General features: G+C 31.9%; 4 protein-coding genes across 16 annotated transcripts in view; 2 read left to right on the top strand and 2 right to left on the bottom strand.

The window, feature by feature from the left end:
• The first annotated feature begins 299 nt into the window (after positions 1-299).
• LOC122630227 (biogenesis of lysosome-related organelles complex 1 subunit 2) lies at positions 300-2,913 on the top strand. 2 transcript variants are annotated; one of them, XM_043814519.1, is made up of 2 exons: positions 300-685; positions 756-2,913. In XM_043814519.1, exon 2 carries the CDS (start codon positions 842-844, stop codon positions 1,418-1,420), a length of 579 nt encoding a protein of 192 aa, XP_043670454.1. In that variant the 5' UTR covers positions 300-685; positions 756-841; the 3' UTR covers positions 1,421-2,913. The 2 variants fall into 2 exon arrangements, with proteins under 2 accessions (XP_043670454.1, XP_043670444.1); XM_043814509.1 differs by having other exon boundaries at positions 753-2,913.
• On the bottom strand, positions 1,832-4,338 carry LOC122630234 (elongin-C). Of its 3 annotated transcripts, XM_043814532.1 has the most exons (5): positions 4,191-4,338; positions 3,665-3,726; positions 3,330-3,398; positions 2,962-3,155; positions 1,832-2,869 (listed from the first exon to the last, which is right to left on the bottom strand). In XM_043814532.1, the coding sequence occupies exons 2-5, from the start codon at positions 3,695-3,697 to the stop codon at positions 2,728-2,730; spliced, it is 438 nt and encodes a 145-aa protein (XP_043670467.1). In that variant the 5' UTR covers positions 3,698-3,726; positions 4,191-4,338; the 3' UTR covers positions 1,832-2,727. The 3 variants fall into 3 exon arrangements, with proteins under 3 accessions (XP_043670467.1, XP_043670486.1, XP_043670477.1); XM_043814551.1 differs by lacking the exon at positions 3,330-3,398; XM_043814542.1 differs by lacking the exon at positions 4,191-4,338 and having other exon boundaries at positions 3,247-3,398; positions 3,665-3,732.
• Positions 4,339-4,466: 128 nt separating this feature from the next.
• On the top strand, positions 4,467-6,767 carry LOC122630219 (sister chromatid cohesion protein DCC1). The gene is made up of 8 exons (XM_043814497.1): positions 4,467-4,771; positions 4,853-5,029; positions 5,144-5,345; positions 5,410-5,602; positions 5,723-5,939; positions 6,030-6,139; positions 6,204-6,387; positions 6,474-6,767. The coding sequence occupies exons 1-8, from the start codon at positions 4,749-4,751 to the stop codon at positions 6,577-6,579; spliced, it is 1,212 nt and encodes a 403-aa protein (XP_043670432.1). The 5' UTR covers positions 4,467-4,748; the 3' UTR covers positions 6,580-6,767.
• Positions 6,768-7,419: 652 nt separating this feature from the next.
• Positions 7,420-27,724, bottom strand: part of LOC122630135 (focal adhesion kinase 1) — an 82,803-nt gene continuing 62,498 nt past the window's right edge. For 6 of the 10 annotated variants that reach the window (XM_043814366.1, XM_043814377.1, XM_043814333.1 and 3 more), the window contains 22 exons: positions 18,299-18,444; positions 17,977-18,152; positions 16,818-16,949; positions 16,410-16,559; positions 16,066-16,254; positions 15,855-15,935; positions 15,538-15,760; positions 15,101-15,136; positions 14,744-14,875; positions 14,454-14,636; positions 14,155-14,371; positions 13,873-14,063; positions 13,585-13,789; positions 13,433-13,512; positions 11,505-13,342; positions 10,705-10,845; positions 10,473-10,634; positions 10,290-10,389; positions 9,950-10,181; positions 9,565-9,856; positions 9,140-9,479; positions 7,420-9,066 (listed from right to left, as the gene is read on the bottom strand). In XM_043814366.1, the coding sequence (XP_043670301.1) occupies positions 9,159-9,479; positions 9,565-9,856; positions 9,950-10,181; positions 10,290-10,389; positions 10,473-10,634; positions 10,705-10,845; positions 11,505-13,342; positions 13,433-13,512; positions 13,585-13,789; positions 13,873-14,063; positions 14,155-14,371; positions 14,454-14,636; positions 14,744-14,875; positions 15,101-15,136; positions 15,538-15,760; positions 15,855-15,935; positions 16,066-16,254; positions 16,410-16,559; positions 16,818-16,949; positions 17,977-18,152; positions 18,299-18,434 (5,217 nt within the window). In that variant the 5' untranslated portion in view covers positions 18,435-18,444 and the 3' untranslated portion in view covers positions 7,420-9,066; positions 9,140-9,158. Of the gene's footprint in view, positions 9,067-9,139; positions 9,480-9,564; positions 9,857-9,949; positions 10,182-10,289; positions 10,390-10,472; positions 10,635-10,704; positions 10,846-11,504; positions 13,343-13,432; positions 13,513-13,584; positions 13,790-13,872; positions 14,064-14,154; positions 14,372-14,453; positions 14,637-14,743; positions 14,876-15,100; positions 15,137-15,537; positions 15,761-15,854; positions 15,936-16,065; positions 16,255-16,409; positions 16,560-16,817; positions 16,950-17,976; positions 18,153-18,298; positions 18,445-18,989; positions 19,699-25,390; positions 25,848-27,724 lie in introns of those variants that run through there. The other 4 variants (XR_006327421.1, XM_043814313.1, XM_043814326.1 and 1 more) reach the window with 4 other exon arrangements.

Genomic DNA, 27,724 nt, shown 5'->3' with positions numbered 1-27,724 from the left:
ATATGGAATATCGAAGAAGCTCGACGAATCATAGTTAACGTCGTTCTGATCGCTGCTACGCTATTGGATATATAAAGCATATGGCGGATTTGCACTTATTCAGAAAAGATCGAGAATTTTCTTTTAATATTATACGCACTATTCGCATTTTTAAGATATATTCGAATTATTTAAGATCCTTTTTCGACATATTTTGTATTAAATTTGTCTAAAATCAAACAGCAGATATATATATATATATATATATATATATATATATATATATTTGAAATCAATATGTTGATTTTATTTTTCGCATGATATAATCGCGATACATATATTACTTCCAGAATTAATCTAAATGAAACAACCTGTAGTCCTGAAAAATAATTCTGAGAATTTCCGTTTCTCGACAAAGTTAAATTAATTATTCTTTTTATCAAATATTACTAATCTTTTTTAAATAAATATAATAACTAGTTGAAAGGAGCCAACTTTGTCGTTAACTAAAAACTTAGCTGTTTTCGAAAATATACGCATATTGGCTCGATGTATAATAAATAAAGAAAATACGATACGAACGATACGCGATGTAAAAATCGGTTATAATAAATAATAATTATAGAGAACTAATTTGATGTAAAAATTACGTCACATCGTGATGTACAAGAACGAGTGAATGTGTCGAAGATGTGACACGATTAAGGTTAGGAAAGGAATTTATTTCGAAGAGTCTACTTTCTAAATTGTAAAATATTCTTCACGTTTGTTAGAAGACAGTGTTCATCGAAATTACAGTTGGTCGTTGATTTAACAAGTTTCGTTCGGAGTGATACAAATTAAAAAAAAAAAAAAAAAGAAAATGACAACCGTAAACAAGCCGTCAAAAGAACCGACACAATCCACTGTGTGCGCACAGATGGAAAGCTCCATGACAGATGGAAATTCAAGATGCGAATCGCCGAAACGTGGTACAACACTTTCAACTAGTACCAGTAGTTTCGAAGCTCTTGATCCTCATGATCCAAACCTAAGTCGTTTAGCTAATACGATGTTTCAAAAAACTGGCGAATACTTGCAAGAAGAACTCACCGCTACTCACGCTGATTATCGATTACTAGAACGACTAAATAAAGAGACTATCGCAAAGTACACAGAATTGAAAACAATATCGTCGAATGTTTCAATATCATTGGATTCTTTAAACGAAAAATATAAAAATTTGCGACCTATATTGGAAAATATTGATCAAATTGACGATAGTGTTAATAAATTGGAGCAAGCAGCTTATAAGCTAGAAGCATATTCTAAACGATTAGAGGCAAAGTTTAAAGATCTCGAGAAGGATTTAAAAAAGAATGAAAATCTTCATGTTCTTAAACAATGTATAGATAATGTGACAAAAGGTAATGTTATGACTGGAAATAAGCCTACTTTATAATCAAATTTTTTTCTAATACCGATAGATCGCATAATATTGAATATTTAAAATTTGTCAATAAGAAAGATTATTTAAAAATATTAATATAACATTGAATGCGGATGGATAGTAATTGTTAATTTTGAGATTTCTTATTTTTAATTGAAATTGATGAAATATATTTGTGCTTACATTTACTTCAAGAAAATAACAATAAATTAAGTTAATGAGTAATTACAAAGAAATAACTTATAAAATTAAAGTATGTAGTTTAATAGTATTACAATGATCATTGGTGTTCACGTTTCTATGTAAATAAAAGATGTTGAAATTTCACAAAAAATGGAAATTTAGTATTTCTATAGTTCTATTGTTTAACACATATTTTTACAGAATTATTATAAGGTACTTATAAGTAATTACGCACCAACGTTAACAAACTATTTTAATGCACTTAGCTTTCTTTTTTATCTTATATTTTCATACATTCTTTGTATATAGATGTCAAAAACAATATTTTATCTCCTATGTGACAGAAGATCACTCAACGCATTTCAATATAATAACTAACTTATTTTCTATAGAGGTCATTTTCTACTTAGTAATCTATGATTTTGACTCTGCATTTGAAAAACAAAATAAGAAGATAGACTTTCTGAAAAGATTATAAAATGTTCTCATCATTGTCTAATAGTAATTTAATCCAAGAAGATTGAAGATTATATTTAATAACAAATATAATACGTTACTATACAGAATGTAATAAATGATCAAAATTCTTTGTCGCGAGAAAAACTGCTTAATTATTTCTCTTTGACCCCATGAGAATTACAAACGATACGAATTGCTTAATTCGTTCTTTTTTAGAGACATATTATTTACCAACAATATCTGTCTGTAAATTCAATTGTATATTTATATATCTCGGTATTTAAATATTTATATCATTGAATGTTAAAATATTTCTGGTTGTCTTCAAACAGTCTATCAGGCATAAATAAGAAATGTATTTGTTTCTTTCACAAAAGCTGAGTTCTAACAAAATTCTAACAAAAAATTAGATAATAAATTACATATAATCATTGCAGACTCATGAATACATAATTTTCGATGCACCTTGTGTCTTCTTCATAGAGGAACATCATATATATATATCGTTACATAAAAATGTTTATGGCTCCTGAGTGTTAGACTTTATCATTAATGTTATTATTTAGGTGTTAAATATTCGTCAGAAAAGGTGTAACTGCTTTAATGATAAATAATAGCAATTTGAGAAACCAAATTTGTCACTTGAAAATAAAGCATTGTAAGATTTAGTATTGCATCTAGCAATCTAAAAAATTGCCAGCCATTAAAAGTTCTAACGCAATTTCTGGTGCAATCGGAAACTCTGGGATTTCTGTGCTGCTATTCGTGTAACGAACTTTATAAGTAAAATACATGCAGACTTTTTGAAGTACATGAGAACTGTAAGAAAAATGTTGATGAAATAAAAAATTTTATGCCAGAGATAATTGTATTTTTTTTCTTTTTTTATAGAAAAAACTTATTAAACTTACGGAATTTCACGGAAATTAACTTCATTGGCTTCATTTTCTGCAAATTGACCAGGTCCACTAAGCATAGCTTTGATTGTTCCGCTTGTTAATGCATGTTCTCGTTTCACAATAAACTCATGACCATCGCTGCTAACCAATTTTACATACATTGCATTCGGTCCTTCACAACCACCATAAACAGGGCCGCTTTCTTGCTAAAAGTTTATGTTTTATTTCATATAATTTTGTAATTATATCTGTATAAAGTCTTTACAAGTTACAATTGCACTACTATACAATACAAACTGGAGTTAATACAGCGGCAAACATAAGATAAGTCATGAAAGATAGGCTTTTAAGCAGCAAGTTTAATTTGCAGAGATAGGTACCGCATGCAGGTCAACAGATGATTCGCCCTCTTCTTCCTCAGCTTTATCGAGACTTTCTTCCTCATCGGGCTTAATTCAAAGGAAAAGTGGTATTAATCAAGAGCTTTCATTTACCAGTATTTTCCAGTGTTCCAAATAGACGAAATAATATCTCAACCTCTTCCCCATAGCAGCCCAAGATACATATTTACATGTGTAGATATATATTATATATATGTACACACATATGTATATATTTATGCACATATAAGTATACAATTTATATTCACATATTTTATACAATTTTATTATCATGCAAGATCATAAACATGCTAAATACTTAGACTATGACATACCTTATCAGACTGCATATTTACATCGTTCGACATTGTTATTTCTTATTGGATAGATAATTTTCCTAAAAATAACGAAACAATATTTATAAGGAACAACAACCATATATATAATGTATAAAAAAAGAGGTTTATTTGTGAACAAAAATATGATCTATATTTCTTTTCGTACTTGATTTAATACAATTCATTAATATTTATAACTATATCATATACATTTTATATATATATAAGATAGAAAACGTTCATTACTCGTCATTTTTCGTTAGGAAGGTTATGGTCCTCCTATCGAAACACACTATTCATATAAATATATATTAATAATTGGCATTGTTGTGGCAATCGAGACATTATCGAATAATTATATGAAAATCGATAACAAAATAATTGAAATAATAAATACTCGTTGTTGTTAGAATCTGAACTATCTTGAAAAAACACGTTTTGAAATACGACATACCAGTTAATATTTTGTAAGAGTTTTGTTTAAAACACTTCGTATTTGGATAAATATAAAAGGGATACGTACCGTAATAAAAACAAGATTTGATAAAAGTCAGACTTTTTGATCACAGAACAGTTCGTTGATCCGAGCAACGGCAAGGCAATAATATGGCCACCAGCTACTGAATCTTTTCGATAAATCGAACAAAAAGAATCATATAGAATAGACACTACTCTAGGGTAAATAATTTCCCAACTGATTTTTGCACCATCTGGTGGCTAAAAAATATATTAATAGTGATAGTAATTAAAAATAATAAATAATAACTTAATATATTGAAACAATAATATCTAAGGCATTTGATTTGAATTGCACATAAACGATAATGGTATTAAAATAATCGAATTAAAAACACAGGAGAGCTAAATACAAGGAATTTATTAGTAATTTATTTATAGAGAAATCCGCAGTGATTTTTCTTATAAATATTCAAATTGGTATTAGCAAGAATTGACGCGGGAGAATTTTACTCTGTGACGGTAAATTGAAAGAAAAGAAAAATCAATATATATATTTTTGAATTTAAATTGAAGTACTGCATTGTATAATACTGAAGTACTATTCGTACTGTGAACTTAAATTATGAACGAATCTGGATATACAAAGTTAGTATAAAGTTAAATTACTTTCTTTTATATCAATTATAAATAATTTTAATAATCTTAAACAAATCTTAAATCCTTTAGTTATTTACGTAACGTAGAACACGTGCGTGAAACATTACGTTCAGCTGACATAGATGAATCCGATCTTAATGAAACAACACAGATATTATATCCTGCAAAAGATCTTTTTTCTGGCCATGGTATCAAATTGGTGGAGCTCGATGAACAGTTATTAGAAATAGTTAATAAAGGAGATAGGTAAGAAATTAATTTCATAGTATATTACATAAAGGTTTCATAACTAAATTTTTGGAATTGTTTTATGTCTTACAATAACATTTTGGTAAGATAACTAACTTTATGGGATTTAAGTTTATCCTTTAAGGGTAATAGTAATGAATCTGCAGTACTTTGTACAGAGAATCGAACTTATGAGGTAAAAGAAGCAGAAACGTCAAATTCTTTATTGTTGGTACCTGATTTAATGTTAGCGGATGATACAAAGAGCTCAGAAGAACATGGTAGAGTGATAAAAAGATGCTGCGTAACAGGAATTTTTCATACCTACTATGAGGTATTTAAGATCGTCTTTATAATCATTTTAAAAAGTTTAATAAATATTAATGAGAATTGTTTAGGTACACGAATGCAAACCTCGAGTTGATAAAATATTGTCTGTACTTGAACCTTCTTGTTACAAAGGTAAAGAAAATGAGTCGGAAATAAATTCAACGACACTTTATGATTGGGATAAATTAAGAAATGAAATTCAGGCTAGTGAGGATGAATTGAAACAGGCTTTAAGTGATCACTTAGTTGTAACAATAGATGGTAATTTTTTATAAAATTATATATAATTAATTATATATAATATATTAAACCGTGAACTTCATCAGAGAATTATTCTAATAAAGTTAATTACCAAATATTATTTTATATTTTGCTATTAAGGTTATCTTCGATTAATATCGTTCGAAGGAGAAGTACGACACTTGACATATATGTTAGATCTGTTCAATGATTACTCATGGGAAGTAGATGAGATTGATAAAGAAATTACATATGATTCTTTAAAAGAACTTATTGCTGAACCTATTTTTAAAGCATTATTTGAGAAATATACAAGTTTAAGCGAGAAAGTAAAAGAGGACGGTAGTCCTTTTTATAGGTACTATTTTCAAATTATAGATACTTCTAATAATTCCATATATTTCAAAGTTTTAAAATATAATTTTTCTTACATAAAATTCCTTTGTAGATACAACGAAGACAAAGTATGTAAAATTTTAGCAAAAGTTCTTCTTACCGCTTTACCTATTAATAAGTATAATGATTTTATGGAATCTTGGAAAATGGGTGCTCCAGAAAGTAAGTGAATAGTAACGTAAATTTTTGAATACTTACTTGTGATTTTTATTAAAAACAATTTTAGAAATAGTCCCAAAAGAGGAATACTTAAGAGGAATTGCAATTATTATTTCTGATAAAAATATTATGCAAAAAGAAGTGATATCTTTTCCAGAAGAAACTCTACCAAAAAATATCAATGATAGACTTAAAGAAATATTTAAAGTAAAAGAAAAGTGGACTCTTGAAGAAATAACTCCGTACATATTGTTAGTATGAAAACATTTTTTGAATGCTTTACTTTTAATACCACTTTACCATTTCAAACTGTTATTTAGCATTAATATTATTTCAGGAAATTTGAAACAAATAAATTGAATGTGAATGCTTTATTAACTAAATATGCAAGATGTTCTACACACAATGGTATTAAATATTACAGTTCAAAGCATGGGAAATAAATATTAAGCAGCTTTTTTAAAGTTGGGTAGATATAATAAGTTTTAAATTATTTATGTATATTGTATCAAATTAATGAATTATAAATCACAAAAAAATAAAATATGTATATACCAATGTAGAGATTTTGTTAATAAGATAAATATTATTAGGTTTTAATTTATATAATGCATTTATGATGCTGAAATCATATGCGCAGTTTATTTTGCTTGCAATCATGATACATAGTTACATTTACACAAATTTATAAATATCTCTGAAATGAGACTATATATTGTATATTTTTATCTCCTATCAAACTGATATAACAGTAACAATTTCAAAGGTATCTTTATTTTTTCTTCTAGATCTTTATCATCAAGAAGATTTGAAATAGATTAGTAAGAACACAAAATCAGCTTATATGTCATCATCTTTTTAATAGACAATAAACCTACAATATATATATTATACTATTAAGAAAGTACTCCAAAATGAGAAATATTGCTTTTAATATATGAATGGCATAGTGGTTACAAATATTTAGAAGAATAAAGCATTTAGCAAGTTTTCTTGATTAAAAAAGCACGATTGTTATTCCTCTAATGTTTATTTTACGACATTCAATTTTTGTAGTATTAATAATCATAATATTTTTTAAATATTGTTTTTATATATTAGAGAGATGATCACATATTAACTAATTTGTGTATACCGTAGCTCATGTGTGAAGTCAATGTGCAAAGTACGGATAAAAGTTTAAAAAGATTTTTTTATATTTAGATAAACAAAAGAAATAAAAAAAATATTAAAAAGTAAATTATTTCTCTGCGTAAAAGACAGTCAAAAAAAAAAAAATGAAATTCATACATAGAACAGCATTTATTAATATTTCTATAATAATATAATAATGAAGATATTTTATACAATATGGGCACTCATAACTGCTATGATTTTACAAGCATCTTATATAGAATCGTGAGGTGGAAATTGGTCTCATATTCGAATAAAATTTTGATAGCTATATACTTTCAAATTTAGTGATTTAAAGTTAAGATTCTAATAAACGAAAGTAAATTTCTTTTTTCTATATAAAGATAAAAATATACATATATTGCTACAAGACAAAACATGCATATTTAAGAAGTTATATTGGTTATATCACCAATATTATTTACTGAATAAAAAGAAGTGAATTTTGTATAGTATTTTATGTACATTTAACATAATTTAAAAAAGTGTCTTATGCTCTCAAAACAGTAGTAGTGTCAATGATTATACTATTAGTCATTATATTACTACTGGTTCCTGGGAGATATGTCATGGCAATACATGTCATGGCAAAACTTTCCACTACAAACTCAAGATTCTGTCTTGAGTACATAAGCACACCTTGGCACATCAAGGCTTAAAAGCCATGAATACGATTTTTCGAATTAATAAAAATTGTAGCACAGAGTTAAAAGTTTCTTATCGTGTGCGAATATGATAATACGATGTATGAGTATGTATGGTGATATCGATGTTATTAATACATTCATTTAAGAATGTTGCCTAAATAAGATTTCAAATTTCCCAGGAACTTAATAAAGGATATGTTATATGTGGAAAAGAAGTGCTATTTATTTGTAGAATATTTGGTGATGCTTTAAAAAAAGCATCGAACACACTAATGTAAATGTTACTGCCAACCGCACTAAAAAGCTATTAGCAGCATCTCTGTGAAATTGCCTAAAAATATTTTGTAGGAACTGACTTACTGTCGGAGAATGAGATTCGCTTTTTATAAAACATCTTGTACAAACGTTGCAAACTGGTATGAATCGTTAAATAATTTGCTAATAAAAATAACGTTCAGTCCCATTTTTTACATTATAATTATTCCCCATAGTACTTCTATATGTAGGAAATAGACTATCAAATTATGAACTTGTATTAAAAACAACGTGGCAACATTGTGTCTTACAAGAAACCAAACCTTTGCACGATATATGCAATATTCAACTACTTATGAGGTGATGCAATAAGAGAAACAATTTCCTGAACTATGAGCCATGCAAATAACAATGTTGCAACATTATTTGAACACTTATGTTTGGTTTTCGTCAAGCTTTAGAAGAAACTGTAAAAAGCATATCAGATATATTTGCTACATGGGTGTCTCTATGCGTTGTCGCATAATTGCAGTCTTAATTGAGCACACGCGTCTTTTGCATCACCCCATACATACACGTATTTGCCATAACAAATAGTAACTTTAATTCTAAAACTTTGGAGTTGATTCTTTATAGTTGTGACTTAAATTATCTAGTTTACTACTTCTATATCTGGTGAATACTGTCCTATCTATAAGTACGCCTGGACAAAGTGTCTGTATATATAAATATTAAAAAGAGCTAAAAAGCACGAATACTAGATGTCCTGTTGTCGATATATTCGTGGGACATACACAGGTAACTCATACATTATCGTCTATTTACATACGATCTAAGTAGTATTCCAAAGTATCCCTGAAATCAGTGTACATGAGCATCACTAATTTTAATAGAATGCCAATGTTAATAATTCTTTTAATATAATCACCTCAATGAAAGGCATCTTGTTAGCTGTCACTGGTAGGTGTTTCATTCGAAGATTTATTAGCAGTGAATACTGACTGTTGACTAACACCCATCGCGACTGACTGACTCGGATGAATAACAGGTCCCACTGTCTGAACCAAATTGCATGTTACTGGTACAATCGGTGGGAGATTAACGGAATTATTCATAGGACCCATATTACAAGATAATGACGGCCTTTTTCTTTCTAAGCTATTGGTTGCCATTTGTCTTCTACTTGTTGAATTACGTTCAAGACTATTCGTTACAATGTGATGCCTCCTCTCTAAACTGGTTCCACCGCTAACATCAGTTTGACTTCCCTATTAATTGCAAAGTATCATGATCAATAATACACGTTTATATTTATAGAATTATGTTAGACAAATAAATGTACGTTAAAATCACCTGCAAAGAACGATCAACCGATTGACCCATCCGATGTAGAAGATCTCCGCTTTGGCTTTGTCTGAACGTTGTTGTTTGCCTTTCACTCGACTGGCTTCTTCTCAAAAAATGTTCACCAGATTGGCTCGATCGAATGCAATGTTCCGGCGTTGAGTCTCGCGACGTATTCTTATCATTTTGTCTTTGACAAATTTGATTATCCACGTATGGATATCGAATACGAATAGAGTCGATTACGTCTAAGAGGTTCTTTGCATCCATTGCTAAAATATGAGCCGCAGAAAGCATTCCCCTGACGAATAAAATAATGATATTAATCAAGATCATCGTTATATCTCATATACTTTTATTATCTTAAAAAGCTAATTGATATATAAAAACTTACTTTCGATATTCTGCATCTAACGTGGTAGCACTGTAATTTTGTGCCAATTTCATAGCCGTTACAAGCTCAGCCATATCCTTACTTAAAACCTTATGTGCCATCTCTACTTCTCTGTGTGCAGATATAGGTAAGATTTCTACAAGAGCATCAACGGAGGACAGTAAAGCTCTCAATTCGATGCCTACTCTTCTTACCAATTCTAAATACTGATCGGCTTTACTCTGTTGCACGCCTGTAATTATATAGATTTTTATTCATACATTTGTAATCATTTGTTTGCATATTAGTATACCAAAACACTTCATGATTACACATTTTTATAGCGGTTAAAGAAATTTACCTTGCGACAGAGACATAACTGCCCGAACTACGCTGGTAGTACAATCATATACTTTATCATTAGTTCTGTCCAAATCTGCTGTCGGTGTTGGTTCCATTTTCTAAAAATTCAATTTGATTGAGTATAATATATTAGAATTAATCTATAGTATAAATTTTATTGTATCAATGTTAATATCATTACCTTTACGACTATTACTTTTTCCTTCTCTTTCTCGGGTCCTTTGTCTGAACCAAGAGAACCTGTGTTTGCGGTATGAGGCTCATGATTTGGTGATTGCGTGGCTGAACGAGGAATTGGTGGACTAGCACTTTCATCTCCACTTGTTGCGATCGACAAACGTTTCTATAAACAAGAAAAAATAGTAAATATATCCGTATAAATTAAATATAAGTCATTAAATAATTTTTATTACCTCCTCTCTCGCAAGCCAACGACTATCTTCTTCTGATTGCCGTTGCTGTTCCAAAAGTCGTTGTTCTAATAACTTTTGTTCGTCATCTATACCAGTGAAACTATCGGCACCACTGTCAAATATTTGGGACTGTGCACCTCTCTGAAATATTCATGAAAGCATCATTAACATTCGTAAACATTCGTAAGAAATTCGTTCAAATAAACAAATAATTTACAAGAAATATTAGTACCTTAATGAGGAAAAACAAAATATTTAAATGCGCATGTATATCTGAATGAAATGTTCATATGTACACAGTAAAAATTAAAGAGATGCATAATTTTCGAAGTGCAGGACTTTAAAATGTAAGTAATGCAGTTAAACTTGCTGCATGCATATATATATATATATACATATACATACATATGTATATATAATAAAACGCAATATAAGTAAAAAATGATAAAATAATAAGAGTCCAACGTTGGATTAATTCGACATGCATATAAGAAGCCTATCAAATATAGCAAATCAAAGTATTCGGTTGATGTAAATTCTTGTTGCGTGTGTAACTGAAGAAGATGTATATGTTTTAAGAGAGCATGTATTCACGTATGTTGTTCACGGATACGCGTAGACGTTTATGGTCGTGTGTGTGAGGAAGTGCACGTTTGCATATTGCAAAGCGTATATACACATATATACATCTGCCTCAAAATAGATGTACGGTGCTATAGATACACGGAATTGTGTAATATCAAATGATATGCTTGCAGATAGAAGATGCAATTTTTCATTCCTAGGAGGCATAGTCAAACCTGATCTTGCTGTGCCTCCTCTGTCATCGAGCTGCTAGATGACATGGTGCTGTCGCTGACAGCAGAAGATATAAGTGATCCAGATAGAGTACCGTCGGTAGAACTTGTCAATGGTTCATCTTGTTTCGATGTTACGAACGTAGTGATTTTCGCTATGCCAGTTGCTACTTGAGGTGCACATGGTTTAACAACCGTTGGTGCCACTTGAACTACTTGTTGTTTAACACCAACCGCATTTATCACTTGTTGCTGTGTCGAGAAACCTGTAGCACTGTACTGAACTTGCGTTTGTTCCGTAGGAGCGATATAACCAGAATGTTGACCTAAGATGAAATTAGGAACATGTGGTTGAGCGTGCTGTTGGCTACTTTGTTGAATCATAACACCTGGTGCAGCAATACGAGCTTGAATACCATGAGCTTGTGTTACTCCAAACGATTGATGCTGGTTTCCGGTAACGTTCAATGATGCAGGCGATTGGCTGTTCGCCATTCCACTTTGCACTTGCGGTATATAATTTGGCATTTGCACTTTTTGTGCTTGAACAACCGTAACAGACGTGGCATGGGCTGTATATATTGGATTGGCACTACTTGTTTGACTTTGTTGCATCGTATGTTGCGATGATGTGTAAGAGAGAGACTGTGGTTGTAAAGGAGTTTGTCGTTGGATATTTTGTGTTTGTTGCGTTCGTGGAATGTATATGTGTTGTTGTCCCACTTGATTAACGTTAGAATATATTTGTTGATGTTGATAGTTTTGAGGATAAAGTGGTTGAGATTGCAAGTTTTGAATTGGCGTTGGACTATAAACCAATTGACTTCTTCCACTTGGAACAAATGATGTAGCTGAACTAACGCATGTCATGTCCCCACCACTTTGACTCTGAGCACTTTGTGCTCGAAATTTTAAAACAGGGCCATACAAACATTCCGCATTGGCAGTAGATATTGGAACGTTAACTGTATTAATACGAGGAGATCCTGCAGCGGTAATAGCATTTGAAGTAGACGAACTACTAGCAATTGTGGGTTGTTGACCACTAGCATATGCTTGGCTGGTGATATTAGTGGAGTGTTGACCAATATTAGGTGATTGAACATGCGTGCCACTCACAAATTGAGTTTGATTATTTAAGCTGCTAGGGCCAAAATTGCCTGGATTTTCACCAAAGTTACCACCTACGCTAGGACTTTGACTGAGATTACCTACGATAGCCGAACTTTGTGTAAAATTAGCAACGGGACCGTAAATTTCACCACAAGCAGTAGTCGTAATGGGTATCGGATTGGATGTTGAAAATTTCTGCACGGGCGAATATAAATCTCCCGTGATATTACCGACAACTTTGGAGCTTACTGCGTATAAGTTTTGCATCTCTTTAACCTTTTGTTGTTTTCTACCGGCAGCTGGTGATTGTGTCTGAGCTGTGTCTGAGATATTGAGACTCGACATGAGGGGAGACACGGTGTCTGAGGAATCTAGAGAATCTAAATTAGTGTCGGACAAAGTTGAATCTCCTGATTGTGTGTCGTGAGAAGCAGTAGGCTCGGAGATCGCCGGATCGAAAAAGGGTAAATCTGAGACAACGGCAGTAGTCAAGACTTGATCTTCGTCTTGAAATTGTACAGCGAGTGTGTTAAATGGAGAGGCAGGAGTAGTGTAGACAGAGGGACATACCCCCCTAGTTTGATTATCCTTAAGAAGTTGAGCAAGAACTTCCGGGCTCTGTGCTACGATATACGTAGAGACAGGCGCAGCTGCTGTTAATTGTGCTGGGTCTGCTGCTGTATTTTGTGGCTGTCTGGAAGGTTTCGGCGGTGGAACTTCGTCTGCACCTGTAAGATATATTATTTCAAACTTGAACGAATGTTTTTTCATTGCTAAATATTGTGAATAATTCATACGAAATTAAATATCTCCCCTACCCCAAGACATGGCTTGAACTCTTCTATTTTCTCGTCTCATTGTCTCCTGTTGTTGGTGCTTCTCTTCTAACAAAATTTCACTGTAACATAAATCGTTGAGAGTCAGAGTTACTTTATCAAATTATCCTTCGAAACGACAGTTAACGACTTACTGTAACGTTTCTCTAATCTCTTTGAACGTTGGTCTTTTGCTAGGTTCGTAACTCCAACATTGAGACATCAAGGAATACAAACGTGGTGGGCAGTGATTAGGAAGCGCTAGTCTTTCACCATTTTCTAACTTACGAATGACTTCGTTATTTTTTACACCTTGGAATGGTTTCACACCTAACATCAGTATCTCCCACATACAAACACCTGAAATTATTAAATATCGTCATTTCTACGAGCTGAAGATATAGAATTTTTTAACAATTTTTTTTTTTTCTGTGATATCTAACCGAACATCCAAACGTCGGACGAAGTAGTAAATCTTCGAAAGTTTATACTCTCCGGAGCCATCCACTTGATCGGTAATTTACATTTGCTTGCGGTGTAATAACTTTGATCCTCCACCCATCGACTCAGTCCGAAGTCTGCTAACTTGACGCAATTATGCGAAGAAACTAATACATTTCTAGCTGCGATATCTCTGTTAAAGAAGTCGCAATTAAATTGCATTTTACACATAGAGATAAAATTTATCGTATTGTTCCAAGGAAAACAAGTTTTTTTTTTAATACCTGTGCACAAATTTTTTACTCTCGAGGTACGATAAAGCGGTACTAAGTTGGAATGTGTAGAGTAAAAGAGTCGCAAGATCTAATCGATGTTTGTTAGATTGAAGATATGCACGCATCTCTCCAAGTCTTGCCAATTCCATGACCAACCAGATCGGCGCTTCGGAACATACTCCAATGAGTCTAATTATATGAGGGTGTTCAAACTGTTGCATGATGTCTGAAATACGTTTAAATTACAAAATATTCCAAACATTTAAATTAGTCTTATGAGAGTATACAAGACTAAATTATACACGTACATGCTTCTTCGAGGAATTTTTCAGCAGTAGCAAGGTCCGCGTCAACTTTACACGTTTTCACAGCAACAGCTATAGTTTGTCCGTCTCTACCTTTATACGATCCCTTGTGAACATTACCAAATTGACCTTCTCCAATAATCTCACCCAGTTCTACTTGATTACGGACTATTTCATAATCACGTGCTAAAATTATGAAGAAATTGAAACATATGGTGTAATTATTTGAAAAGTTAATAAATTAATCATGAAATATTATCAAGTGAAAATAATTAAAACATAATTTTACGTACTAGCTGGAGTCGAATAATCTCCTTCCTCGTCTACGATCTCTGCATAATCTTCAGACAGAATCGTTCCTGTTTTGCTCACATTTTTTTCAGGACTATTGAAACCATCTTGTCTATATTTTGGAGGATGTGCATCTAACGAAAATAGAAAGAACCAATGAGATCTAGGAAATATTTGATAAATATGATATTTTGTTTGTTTGTCGATGTAGTCACGTTTGTAGCCAGGGCATGCAAACGGGTGATTGTTAATAATTATTAGGGACAAAAATTAATCTTACTTCGATGCAATGACTCTGGCTACAAGCTTGTATACAACAGCTTTAAATTACCGTAAAAGGATCTTTCAAGACTACAAACCTTTGCATGGACAGGGATAATTTTTCCACGATGCAGCTTGGAAGTGTGAACAGGGTTACAGCTTAGTATAATTTGTTAAAGTAAATAATGGGGATGCGTGCAAATTACTCGATTCTTGACAACAATTTATTCGTTTAATGTAACTCAATGTTTCAATTTTATACAAAATATTATCAACGATCTTTCAGGATTATGCAAGAAATGAACAAGTTGATCGTTACTAACGACTAAAAAAATTTACAAAACTAAATATCTCTGTTCGTTTTGTTTAGAAAAGAATCATACCAGCAAGCTATTACTGTTTAACGACGATGAAAAGAAATATGAAAAGATTTTACAATACGACGATATCGTCGATGATTATTATTTACTCTGTTTATACAGCGCATGCCAAATATTTTTTCAAGTGTATAATATTTGATAATATAAATGTTTACCTTTTCTATTCCATAACGAAGTATTACTGCCAGTCACTAGTCTACAATAACCGTCTATCAAATCAGCAAGACTCTCCGCTTGGTCCAAACTCGAGCAAGTTATGCTCAGCGTCTCAGCTGCTCCAGCGACTCTTAATTTGATACATGCTTTGGCATGTTCTTTGCAGTCAGAAACCAGCGTTTGAATTGATTGTATTTGTGAGAACTCCGCCATTCTAGTCGGCTAGGATAATCGACAAAGAAAAAAAGATGATCGGTTTAAGAACAGCCACGATGGGATCTCATTGATTTTAATTTGACTTTGTTAGTCATCTTACCACCGTTCCACCTCGATGAGCCATATAAGATATGCCGAGATCGGGACCGATGACTAGTTCAACAGGAATGGACCAGCTTGACTGGAGATGAAAAGATAAATTTATTTTATAATTCGTGTTACGTTTATTTTATGTCGCCTAGAAAGAATTCGTTTCTTTTTCCTTTTTTCTTTTTCTTCAAGTTAATCAACTTGATATCAAACTTTCTTACCCCCAATGCACAAATGAATCTTTCCTGGTCGAACCTATAATGTGCCCGAAGCAAATCAAAAAACTTGAACATGCATTCTAACTCCGAAAGAGCAGCTACTTTCTTGAAATGTTGCTGTATCAGCTTTCGAAGTGCCTTTGGCTTCATTCCGTTTAACACGGACCGTGGAAGAAACTTGTGTAAGCCAACCTTAATAAAATGTTTACTTGTTAAATTATATATATATGATATATGTGTATGTGTATATATATATGCATATATATATGTATATATGGTATATAACAAATATATATATATAAGCATGTGTTTTCTATTCATTGAAAAAAATGTAACGTTGACCCTACCTCTCGTTCTAAATATTCCAAGTTGCTTTTCTTGTCGAGAGCCATTTGTGGCATGTCTTTGAAGAAATAACGTATCTCTAAGCAACATAATTGAACGGCTACGTCTTGATCCAGTGCAGCATGATTTGCATACAGGTAGTCGTTTCGTACCTATAGAATGATTTTTTTTTTTTTGTAAATAATTTCATACATTATTTCAAATTTATATATAATAGAACAGTTGTCAATTATAGGGAAGTATTCTAAATTCGAGAACACGTTTATTTACATATAAAAAAGAAATGTTACTCACTTCAAGTTCTATATTTATAAATCTACTTTACTATTTTTTTTAATCATTTCAAAAAAGAAAAAAAATCTCATAACAGACAACTTTTTTCTATTATATTTCATTCGTTGAAAGTTTACCTGATCATAATAATAGTAAAATGTAACTTTGTCTTTCTCGTAGAGATCGTTCAGATTTTGGGGTAGATATCGTACTCTGAGTTCGTACCTCCACTCGCAATGAGGATGTTTCTTTTCATACTTTTCTTGAACCTAAATCCAATGATTATCGATATCGTTAGATATCAATTCGAAGACATGTATTAGATGTACAAAACAAGTTCAACGCCTTTACATTCGATCGATTGTAAATCTGTTTTGAATGAAATTTTTTTCTTTCCACTTTGGGATTTTTAAGTATCAATATTGCCCTTTTAAACTCGCCATATAATTCTACTTTAATTAAAAAATTCTGAATATAATAAAAAAAAAAAAAAAAAAAAAATAGTAGTTTCGTTCGAAATAATGATCTCCAAAAAGGAGCACATTAGGTAATGTACTCTTTTGGCGTATCAATAAAAAAAATTTTACTGAAATTGTTGAAACGATTTGTTCCACTTTACATGAAAATACTGTGACCCATAAAACGTGGAAACAGTCGTTTCAAAAGTTTCGAAGTGGCAATTTTGATTTTACTTAGTGGAAATGCTATCGAACAAAAATGGAGGACGAGGAATTCGTTGGTATTTTAAAGGTGTTTTCCATTATGAGTTGTCGAAACGATTACTTCTGACAGTTACCAGCAATAAAATGATTAATTTGAGTGACGCAATTGAACGCAAATGACCTTTCATCGGCAACGTATGGCCACATATGGTGACAGTAACCCTGGAAAAGTCATTTCTTTTCTGGTCTGGAAAATTCTTTTTCATGCGGTATATTTCCTAGACTTTATTCTCCTGAATTATCATTAGTTCAGGTAGCTGCACTATTATTTAATCGATCCCCACTTAAAATCTCTCGAGGAGATCGAAAAAGGTATCATTGATTTTATTGAATCGAAACCATTATTTTTTTTTATCAGAACGGTATTCGTCAGCTGCCCGAAAAATGAGAGAGAGGTGTGAAAATAACAGGGACTATATAAAAAATTGACACGTTTTTCCTAGGTTTGTGAATAAATTAACACGTTTCCTGGTTTTGTAAATAAAACATCAAAATCGTGGTAAATAGATATCGAACTCATTTGCACATCTAATATGTATTTATCATTGAAATATATTTTTATTTCATTGAATACCTGATACATTGTGGTATCTTGATGCAACCAGTAACTCTCACCAGATCCTGGATGATGCAATCTCATCGCATAGAGATTTCGATAATGTCTGGTACCAACGGCGAGTCGACTTGTTACCAACGAGATGATCCCTTTGACGTCGATAGCATCACCGAATTTGACAACATTAAAGCCACCTATCAAGTTAAAATACATGATCAAAGGATAAACAAAACAAATATTTTATCACCAGTTTCGATCTATTAAACGTTTAATCAGGTTTTACCCTGTTAACCTTTCGATGGATATCACGAAGCTATTAAGAAAGATAAAATCCAATTACCGTTGGGTAAATGGACCTTCAAGGTCGCCTTGTCCATGGGGGTGGGCGATCCATGAGGTGGTGTATTTCTTCCACCTCCACCACCCTGTACACCACCACCTCCGCTTCCACCTCCATCTCCTGTCCCAGTGCTCATCCCCTCATGGCTGCAAAAAAATAAACAAGAATAAATAGAATCTTAATTGAAGTCGAGTCTCGGTATAAGCGTCTTCAACACTTTCAGCATAGAGTATTAGTGAAAGTGAAGTAATCCGAATGAAGAGAATGATATGAAGATAATTTTCGTTTAAACACATTCTGTATATTATAAAAACGAAAGTTTAATTGGTTTCAATCAATACGTAATGAATATCTAACGAAATCCGTTTGAGTAAAAAAATTGTTAAAACTATATTACTACAGAAATATTTCAATTGCATATTTAGTTGAAACTTTATTTCATCAGACAGATTAAACCTGATCAAAGATGGCAGATGATAAGAAATTATTCTTAACTGTTAAATAAAATATTTTTAACGTAAACATATATCTAATATAAAAGTAATTATCGTAGAATAGTTAGAAAAACAGTTTTATTTTTTACCGACAATGAGAGACAAATAATTTTCAATTCCAAATTATCAAATCCAAAATCATTCGAATGTGTGTTATGATCGTATCAAAAGAAATCTTTAAGTCTTCGTTGACTCACCTGGAATGATACAATCGATTTTCAACGAAAAAATCAAATGATTGTACGTAAACATATTCCTTGTAACAAATACAATTGAAAATCAAACGAAATCTCTGCCCACGCATTTTTTATTCGATGAAATGGAGACAGTTAGAGACTCGAAAGTTAGATGACACTAAAAGTTAACCTCAAAATAATCGAAAGTGAATCGAAAAGCAACTAATCTAGACACGATTCAGACACAACCCAAACAATGATATATCCTATCTCGCAATTCTTATCACTTTTATAACAACGATAGTATAAATTCAAGGATATATCGATCTTTCTGAAAGATTCGAGAAATTTCCTTGGAAAGATTAGAAAAGTAAAAAAGTGGGAGACACGTCTGTGACGAATCGAATATGATGATCCAATAAAAACGATTTGAGATAAGGAACGTCGATCGATATTGGATACTTTCATCGCAAAACGAGTCATAGATATGGATTTTCCCCGGGTTAAATTAAATTCTGTGTTACTGATTAATCAAAATATCAGATATATTTTTCTAAAGCTTCCCTCCAATTTTTTCTTCCTCAAAGAAAACGTTTAGGGTCGCTAACGCAAATAGATTGTTCAAGAGCAAAAGAAAAAAGAAACAGAGAAAGGAGACATGTCTGGCTCGTCTGGTCGTTTATGTGATATCGTTTAAAATTAAAACCTCTCTGGTTGGTCGACTAAGTGAAAGACAAACTAGTGCAACAGAGGAAAAGATAAACAGAGAGAAAAAGAGAGAGAGAGAGAGAGAGAGAAAAAAGAGAGAGAAAGAGATAAACAAATTTTCTAGACTCTTCAAGCAGCTTAGTAAAAAGATGAAGAGAGAGAAAGAGAGAGAAAGAGAGAGAGAGAGAGAGAGAGAGAGAGAGAGAGAGAGAGAGAGAGAGAGAGAGAGAGAGAGAGAGAGAGAGTTGCAAATTCAGGGAATCCGCGAATACTCGTGAAGAACGTTGAACCTTCCTTCCTCTTGTCACGCTTGTACCGTTCGGACTGAGACAGCGTGTTATGCGTTCGAAAGAAAAAGAAGACATGGAATTTCACGCTGTACGATGCTGACACGCGAGTCACGAGATGAAAAAAGAAAGAGAAAAAGAGAAAAAGAGAGGGATAAAAAGAAAGAGTAAAAAGAAAGGGGTGAACCACTTTGGTTAATTTTGCCAACCCCTTTCTTCATATACTTTCATCGTTCGCGAATGGAAAGTTTTCCGGGCTGTGCCGTTAGATTTTTCACGATTCGCTTTGCCGAGGTGCGAACGACGAGTACCATTTCAAAGGAATGCGTGTTTGCCTCTAACCTTTTCTCTCTCTCTTTCTCGTTCTCTCGTTTTCTTTCTCTTTCTGTTCCCTACGACCCTGCTCCCCATTCAAGCACGATCGTATTCATCGTTTCACCGAACGCGCAACCCTCTGACACGTTTTATATGCTTACGTCCGACGTTATATAGGACGTTTCATTTAACTCGATCATTTTAAAATATGCATCGTATTCAAGAAAGAACGATTTGTTTTGAAGGAACGTGTATATCAATGTGGAATTTAACTTTTTTCAACGGCGCACGTCTCCGTCGTAAATTATCTTTCTTTCTCGTATATTTGAAATTTAGATGATGATCGAGCTAAAGGCAGCATCATTGCCATCTGGCACGACGTTTTCATGACGATAGATGAAGAAATAATTGAGCGTATGTAGATGCAATTTTATATTAAACAAATTAGTAATGATATATGTGTATGTATATATATATATATATATATATATATATATATATATTATTATCTATAAAAATATATATGTATATGTATACATATGCTAATAATAAATACAGGCTATAAAACATAGCGTACTAAGTAAGTTAGTTTTATAAGGTATTATATTTAATTATATTTAAAATAACACAAAATTACAGTTTACGTGCCTTTAAACAGGCTTTAAATTTATTTTTGAATTAAAAAAAAAATATATATATAAGTACTTTTTTATTTTTACTCATAGACAAAACATATATATCATACATATTGTACATAAATAAACACATGACGCACATACGAACACATGCATTATTGTTAATTATATGTTATTATTATAAGTAATTATGTGTAATAATTGTATATTATTTACAAGGTACTTCATATTTCAGAAGATATTATTGAAAATGAAGAATATAAAAAATCCAGTGAATCATTTTGAATGATCAATGGAGTATTGAAAAAATCGGACGAATGATCGAAAACACTTCCGCCACGCGTGAGCCGCGAAATCGTTTCGTGCGACTACATCGCGCCTGTTTGTATTGCCGCTATTAATGCAAATGCATATTACTAGCGTCGTCCGGCTAAGGAATGTCGTCGTGTCAGGGACGGACCGTTCGAGCTGTGCACCACAGGCTACTCGACAATCCGTAAATAGAAGCAATTAACGACGGCGCGAATCTCGGCATTAAAATTGCATGAAATTTCTTGTAAAATCGTTTCGCTCTATCGACGCTAGTGTTCACAATTTTCTTTCTACGACAATTAGATAATTAGACCGAGTGAATATAATATTAAATCGTAAGTATCGTAAGTATTTTCATCTTTTGAATACATTTTTTGTCTAAATTATTTACATTTCTTGTTTCTTTTTTTTTTTTTACTTAATTTTAATTTTTATAGTAGATATGATTTTATACGAATTGTATTAACATTCTATTCAAATACGATATACGATATATATGTGTGATGAAAGAATAAAAAGAAAAAAAAAAAAAAAAAATAAGGATACTTACGATACACACTAATATTTGCGTATAACTTTTATATACTCGCAAAAGATAATATTTCGTGATAAGGATCGAATCAGAAATTATTATCAATGTAATTATGCGAAACGAGTCTCGAGTTCCGTTGAGTTCCGACAAAGGTTCCCACGGTTAAACGCAAATTATTGCACAATTCGCGATCCCCGGTACATTATTGCGCATCCGCATCTCGTTGAATGCGAAACGAGCGACCATTGAGCAAGAGTCATTAGGAATGACGCTAATATTCGATTTAAGCTTCGATTCATCGCGCGTACGCACCTTTCATTCGGTTGACTCGTACGGACAAATATTCAGTCCCAAATCGAATCAAACAAGCGTTTTATTAAATACATTATATTGAATTGATTCATAAATAACTGCTATTTTATCTTAATAAACTCCAGACTTATATTGTAATAAATTATTATTGTGCATAAACTTTATAAATTATTCTAATAAATTCCTCACTCTTCTAACATTACTTATATATGACTCAACTGAATAAATACGATATCCCTTCTAATCAGAATTCTTAGTTTAATCAATTTGAATAGGTATTGTATGTAATATCAGTTTCGTTATTGGATGTTCCTATTTTTCCTCCCTGACTAATTTCTTTTTTCTCATTCAGATAAAAAAAAAAAAAAAAACTTTCTTTTCTTTCACCTTTCCATATGTGATTGATCGATTCTAATCAATGAGACATTCTCGTACGAAATTCGCAAATATTCGTAGTATCCTGATTAAGAATAATCTCGATTTTGCGAGATACAAGATCGATATTGGAAAGCGAGCGAATTGGACACGTTCGACAAAGTGTGATTAATCGATATACAAAAGATAATCAAATCGATGATTTCGGGGTGATATAAATACGTGTTATCGCAGTTTACATCGTAATTATAAGTTTGCTAGTGATATTATAGTCATATTTACACACACACACACACACACATATATATATATATATAATCAGATATGCGTATATACTTAGAAGTACATATGTATGTAAATATATACACATGCACGAGCATAGATACGCACACATATACATATGTGCTCCATTTCGTGATATTACAGCACAAGGTGCCGATAATATTACCAAAGTGACACGCGATATCGATTACGAGCGGTACCAGCTTCATAGAAAGAACATGCCGCAAGACTCGTAATAGAGTGACGGTGTCTCTTTGCTCGAACTAATAACTACTCGCATTTGATACTAATCATTCCTTCACGATGTCATAAGAACGCAATTCCTTCCACGAAGGTCCTGCCTGTTCTTCGAGTTATGCGCATTTTGTCCCCCGGGGATCATGTAACACCTGAATCTCAAGGCGATGAAAGGATTTATTTCATTTCCTGTCTTTGTTTAGAATTATTATTGTTGAAATAATTTTCTCTCTTTCTCTCTCTCTTTTTTTTTGTCTTTTTTTCGTTTTATGATATTAATGTTTTTATTTGTCATCGTATACGTTAAATGTCTCTACGATCCATTTTTTTTCTTCATTTCATGTATATGCATCTCTCTTCTCCTTTTTTTATATCTCGTATTTTTTATTTATTAATATATACAATTTTTCATTCATCACCGAACGCACGGAATATTTTTTTAATTCATCTTTAACTTGTCTTTTTAATATATCTCATGTTCTTCAATTTTGTTACCTCGCTTTTATCATTGTATACATATACCTGATCTTTTTTTTATTCGATCTCTCTGACATCTAAAATTTGAACGGGAAGCACGAAGAGGTGCATGGAACGAATGGAAATTTTGAAAAATCACGCCGATTTGAAAGCCATCGTGGAATTCGATGTATGTACATTTAAAGAATGTGTTCGTTCGATACACGTTGTGGAATCTCGATCGGATTCGTGGAGTCGAATAGAAAAATTCTCTTCTATGGAATGGACACCGAGGGTTGAGGGTTGATATAAGTATTGATAAAAGTTTTATACATATATATATATATATATATATATATACACATGCACACATATATATATACGTATACACACATACATGTGTATAGAGGGGGAGTCTTGGTCTCCGGCCCTGACCTGCCGGCCCGACCAGAACTACTACGCACCTGCGACTGTCGCCCACGCAGCTTTCCTTTCACTATGACTTTCTCTATTGCGCTTTTGCATCGTCCGAAGAATAATGATCGTACGTGTTACCGACAGCTCGTTAATATCGACCCTTAAAACGATAATAATCACTAACAGGAATCACGACTCGAATCTGACTCTAATTTCCAATCTTTTTTCTTTCTTTTCTCAATCGATTCTTGTCACACAAGATATTCTCTCTTTCTTTTATTTTTAATAATTAAATCATTTTTATTTTATTTTTATTCTAGTAACCTCGTAATTTCATAATTTAAACTATTATTGTTATTATCATTATATTTTTGTTAGATCATCTAATTATTATACTGGATATATATTAGATTAATCTTTAATCTGATCTATTTTCATTTCGATCTATATTAAATAGTTGTGTCTAGTTGATATAGTTCATTATTTTATTTCAACTATTTGTATTAGTCGTTCAATATTTTTATAAACGCAATTGAACATTTTGTTTATTTATCTATTTATCTATTATTATAGAAGGATATTATACCGCGTGGTTTAGAAAATATACTGGATTCCAAGGGATTTCGAGAAGATCTCTTAATTTATGCGAATATTTATGACTTATTTGCGGTCTTCAGTGTTATCAGCGTTATAAGCTAGTGTATTTCTTGAACGTGGTCGTTGTATATATGTATGTATATATGTATATACGTATAATATATAAATATGTACGTACACGCGTTATATCGTAGTGTTTCGTAGGCGTGCGGAAATATATTTCAACAATTGAAAGTAGGTGAATATGAAAACAGTCGAAGGATCCTTGCGTAATTATGCGGTCACGCTAGTTATGATCGGTGCTTACTTACGTTTTATTAGATATATCTTTTTTATAATTTTTGTTAATAGGAAAATAAATAATGTTAATTATTAAATGCATTTTTTCTTTTCTTTCTTTTTTTTTTTTTTAGAAATTTTTAAGAAAAAAATATATCATTGATATTCAGTAAACATTACAACAGAAATAATGGAAAAACAGTACATTATCATAATGTCGTTTACGCAATTTAATGAAAAACTAAATTGTTGCGCATATGTTACATTGCTCTCATTCGCTACAAATAGCATAATGAATTATGTATTTATGATATATAAATGTAAATTATTATTTCAAATATTATTAAACGATACATTCAATTTTATTAGTTTAAAAGATGACGAATATAATACTTGTTAATTTTTGTTTGTAATTTTTTAAATCTTTTGTATTTAAAATTTAACATTTTTTATTTATCATTAAAAAATTTGTCTTATTAAAAAATATACTCTTACTTAATCAAATACTTTTACAATAATTTACCATTATATGCTTGCAATGATACAAATTCTATTGGATACATTTAGGGTAGAATGTACAAAATTTTCAATTAATGTCAATGTGTTGAACTAGATTAAATTTATCGTAAATAGATTGTTATTCCCGAGCCACATGCATTTTAGGATTAATCGATTTACCTTCTACGAGTAATTCTGTGAAATTTCCACGTGCCAAGCGTGTCTGGACTATATGAAGAATCATTGTATCCTAGCTGGCCAAGAGAACACAAGAGACCTCTGCTATCTCTTTTCCATCGTTTCTCACGCGACACATCCTTCTCTTTCTTCATTAAAAATATCCCCTTCGAATTGTTCGTAAAGTCTGTAAGATTCTCAGTGCGACGGCCGTGCCACGAAATTCCATTCGTTTTTCTTTCCACGAGCTCGAGCATCTTCGTAGATTCAACTTTCTTCGTAGATTCAACAATTAGTAATTAAGAACATTCGTGAACGATTGACCGATATCATCAACAGTATTACCACCAATCAATTTCAACGAGTAAAACAAAACTCGATGCTCGAAATGACATTCGAAAATAAAATGATAATATCGTAATCGACGATTGAATCGTAAATCGATACAATAAATATTATTCGATATTATTCAAATTTCTTGCTGTTCGATTTCGAACGAAATTCTTCGGAAAGAATTTCTTGGGAAAATGATGTACTAAGAATTTCAAGGAAAAAAGAAGAAGTAAAGAATTAAATTTGTATGTTTTTTCTATTTTTCTTTTCTTTTTTCTGAAAAAGAGAATTTTTAAGAAATCAAATCAACATGAAACGCATTGAAGCGTCTCGCACGATTCGCCCTCGATGAATTATCCGAGGCTACTTCTATTTTCGTCCTTCTTTTCTTGCACCATTTCTCAATTTTCTCTCTCCCTTTCTCTCTCTCTCTCTATCTCTCTACTCACGATCACGCGTGTGCACACATTCGCTGTCGAGTATACACTGATCGACCTGGTCGAATCGACAACCTGCTGTTCTCTCTTTCTCCCTCTCTTTCTCTTTCTCTCTCTCTTTCTCTTTTCTTTCTACCTAGCTTTTTCTCGATCCTTCATCGTCGTCTATCCGTTCCACCCTTTTCTACGCGTGGGTCGTCTCGCAAAAATCACGCGATGCCCCGTAGAATCGACTTGATTAGATACGCGTCCTGCAAATCGTTTCGTCTCGCTTGATTTTCCACTTATTGTTACCTTTCCATTTTATACGTCATTATGAAACACTTCTTCCTTTTTCTTTTGGATTGTCAATTGACTAGAAAATATAGATAGAGAAATTTTCAATCTACCTCGTCACTTCCGTCTTATTCATTTCTTACATTTTTCTTATCGACGTTTTATAACTGATAATTTTTTTTTTTAAATACAATAAGCGATACGAATTTTATCGTTATTATAAGAATTCTATTTGAACTCCATTCGACGATAAAAATTGTTTATTATTATTTCTTAAAATTACGATTTTCTAATTATTCTTACAGAAAAATTTTTTTTGAAATTAAATTTCCGTAAAATAAAAGAGAAACAAAATTTAAAGATAAATAAAATTATTTTTACAGAAAATCAATATTAACTATAAATCGAAAGATAATAAAAACAAGAATGGAAAGGAAAAAAATCGATAAAAATTACAATGGAATAGAACTAGATCTTTAGGAAATATCGAAGTAACTGCATTTCGAGATATTCGAAGAGCTTCTGGCAAGGATCGTCTACGGATCGAGAGGATCAGTGGGTCGTCCCTGAACACGATTCGCATAAGAAGTACCGATAACGAAACATTTGTAAGTCGCGATAGTACTCGATTCCTCAGTGTATCGTCTTGGAAACATCCATGACAATAATAGTAAAGAACGATGCAAAAGAAATGCCACAGAGGGAAGAAACGAAGAAGGAAGGAAGGAAAAAAAATTTTTTAAATATTAAAAAAGAACAGAGAGAAAGAGAGGAAGAAAATTCTATAAATCTTTCGGTGATTTTATTCCATGGATAGTCAATGAAAAAATAATCTTAATAAACGTACAATAATAAGGAATAAAATGAAAGATAAAATAAAATATTAAAAATAAATAAAAATATAATACAAAATTAAAATAAAATTCTTCGTTTTCCATCAATCTTTCTTTCTCTTTCTCTTCTCAAAATACAAAATAAATGATAAAGAAAAATCAATAGAGAGAATATTAAATAGAATAAGAAATACAAATTAAAATAAAAAGATGAAATCTTTTTTGAAAAAAAAGTGTGTGCGTGTAAGAGAGAAGGAATAAAAAGGAAAAGAGGATAGTAGGAAGGACGGAAAATGAAACTGGTCGCGAGGGATAAGGATGATACTGAGGCTTGGGGAGATGGAAAATGAGAAGGGAGTGAATTACGAAGCGTCGAATGAAAAACCAGAGCGTTAGCTTGATGTACGAGTCAACTCTCGAGCAAGGTACAGCATCGTGTTTCTGATTATCGAACGCGA

The sequence above is a fragment of the Vespula pensylvanica genome, chromosome 1, assembly GCF_014466175.1.
Source record: "Vespula pensylvanica isolate Volc-1 chromosome 1, ASM1446617v1, whole genome shotgun sequence".
In the NCBI taxonomy this organism is placed as follows: Eukaryota; Metazoa; Arthropoda; class Insecta; order Hymenoptera; family Vespidae; genus Vespula; species Vespula pensylvanica.
Note: the sequence above shows the minus strand (reverse complement) of the source record. Positions and strands in the feature narration are given on the sequence as shown.

What these genes read in the sequence shown, in the direction of transcription:
- LOC122630227 (XM_043814519.1), top strand. Translation starts at nt 842, where the DNA reads ATGACAACCGTAAACAAGCCGTCAAAAGAACCGACACAATCCACTGTG.
- LOC122630234 (XM_043814532.1), bottom strand. Translation starts at nt 3,697, where the DNA reads ATGTCGAACGATGTAAATATGCAGTCTGATAAG. An exon ending in TAAATATGCAGTCTGATAAG is followed by an intron (nt 3,399 to 3,664) that starts GTATGTCATAGT and finishes CTTTGAATTAAG; the next exon opens with CCCGATGAGGAAGAAAGTCT. An exon ending in CATCTGTTGACCTGCATGCG is followed by an intron (nt 3,156 to 3,329) that starts GTACCTATCTCT and finishes ATAAACTTTTAG; the next exon opens with CAAGAAAGCGGCCCTGTTTA.
- LOC122630219 (XM_043814497.1), top strand. Translation starts at nt 4,749, where the DNA reads ATGAACGAATCTGGATATACAAA. An exon ending in TTTTTCATACCTACTATGAG is followed by an intron (nt 5,346 to 5,409) that starts GTATTTAAGATC and finishes AGAATTGTTTAG; the next exon opens with GTACACGAATGCAAACCTCG. An exon ending in CTTAGTTGTAACAATAGATG is followed by an intron (nt 5,603 to 5,722) that starts GTAATTTTTTAT and finishes TTTGCTATTAAG; the next exon opens with GTTATCTTCGATTAATATCG.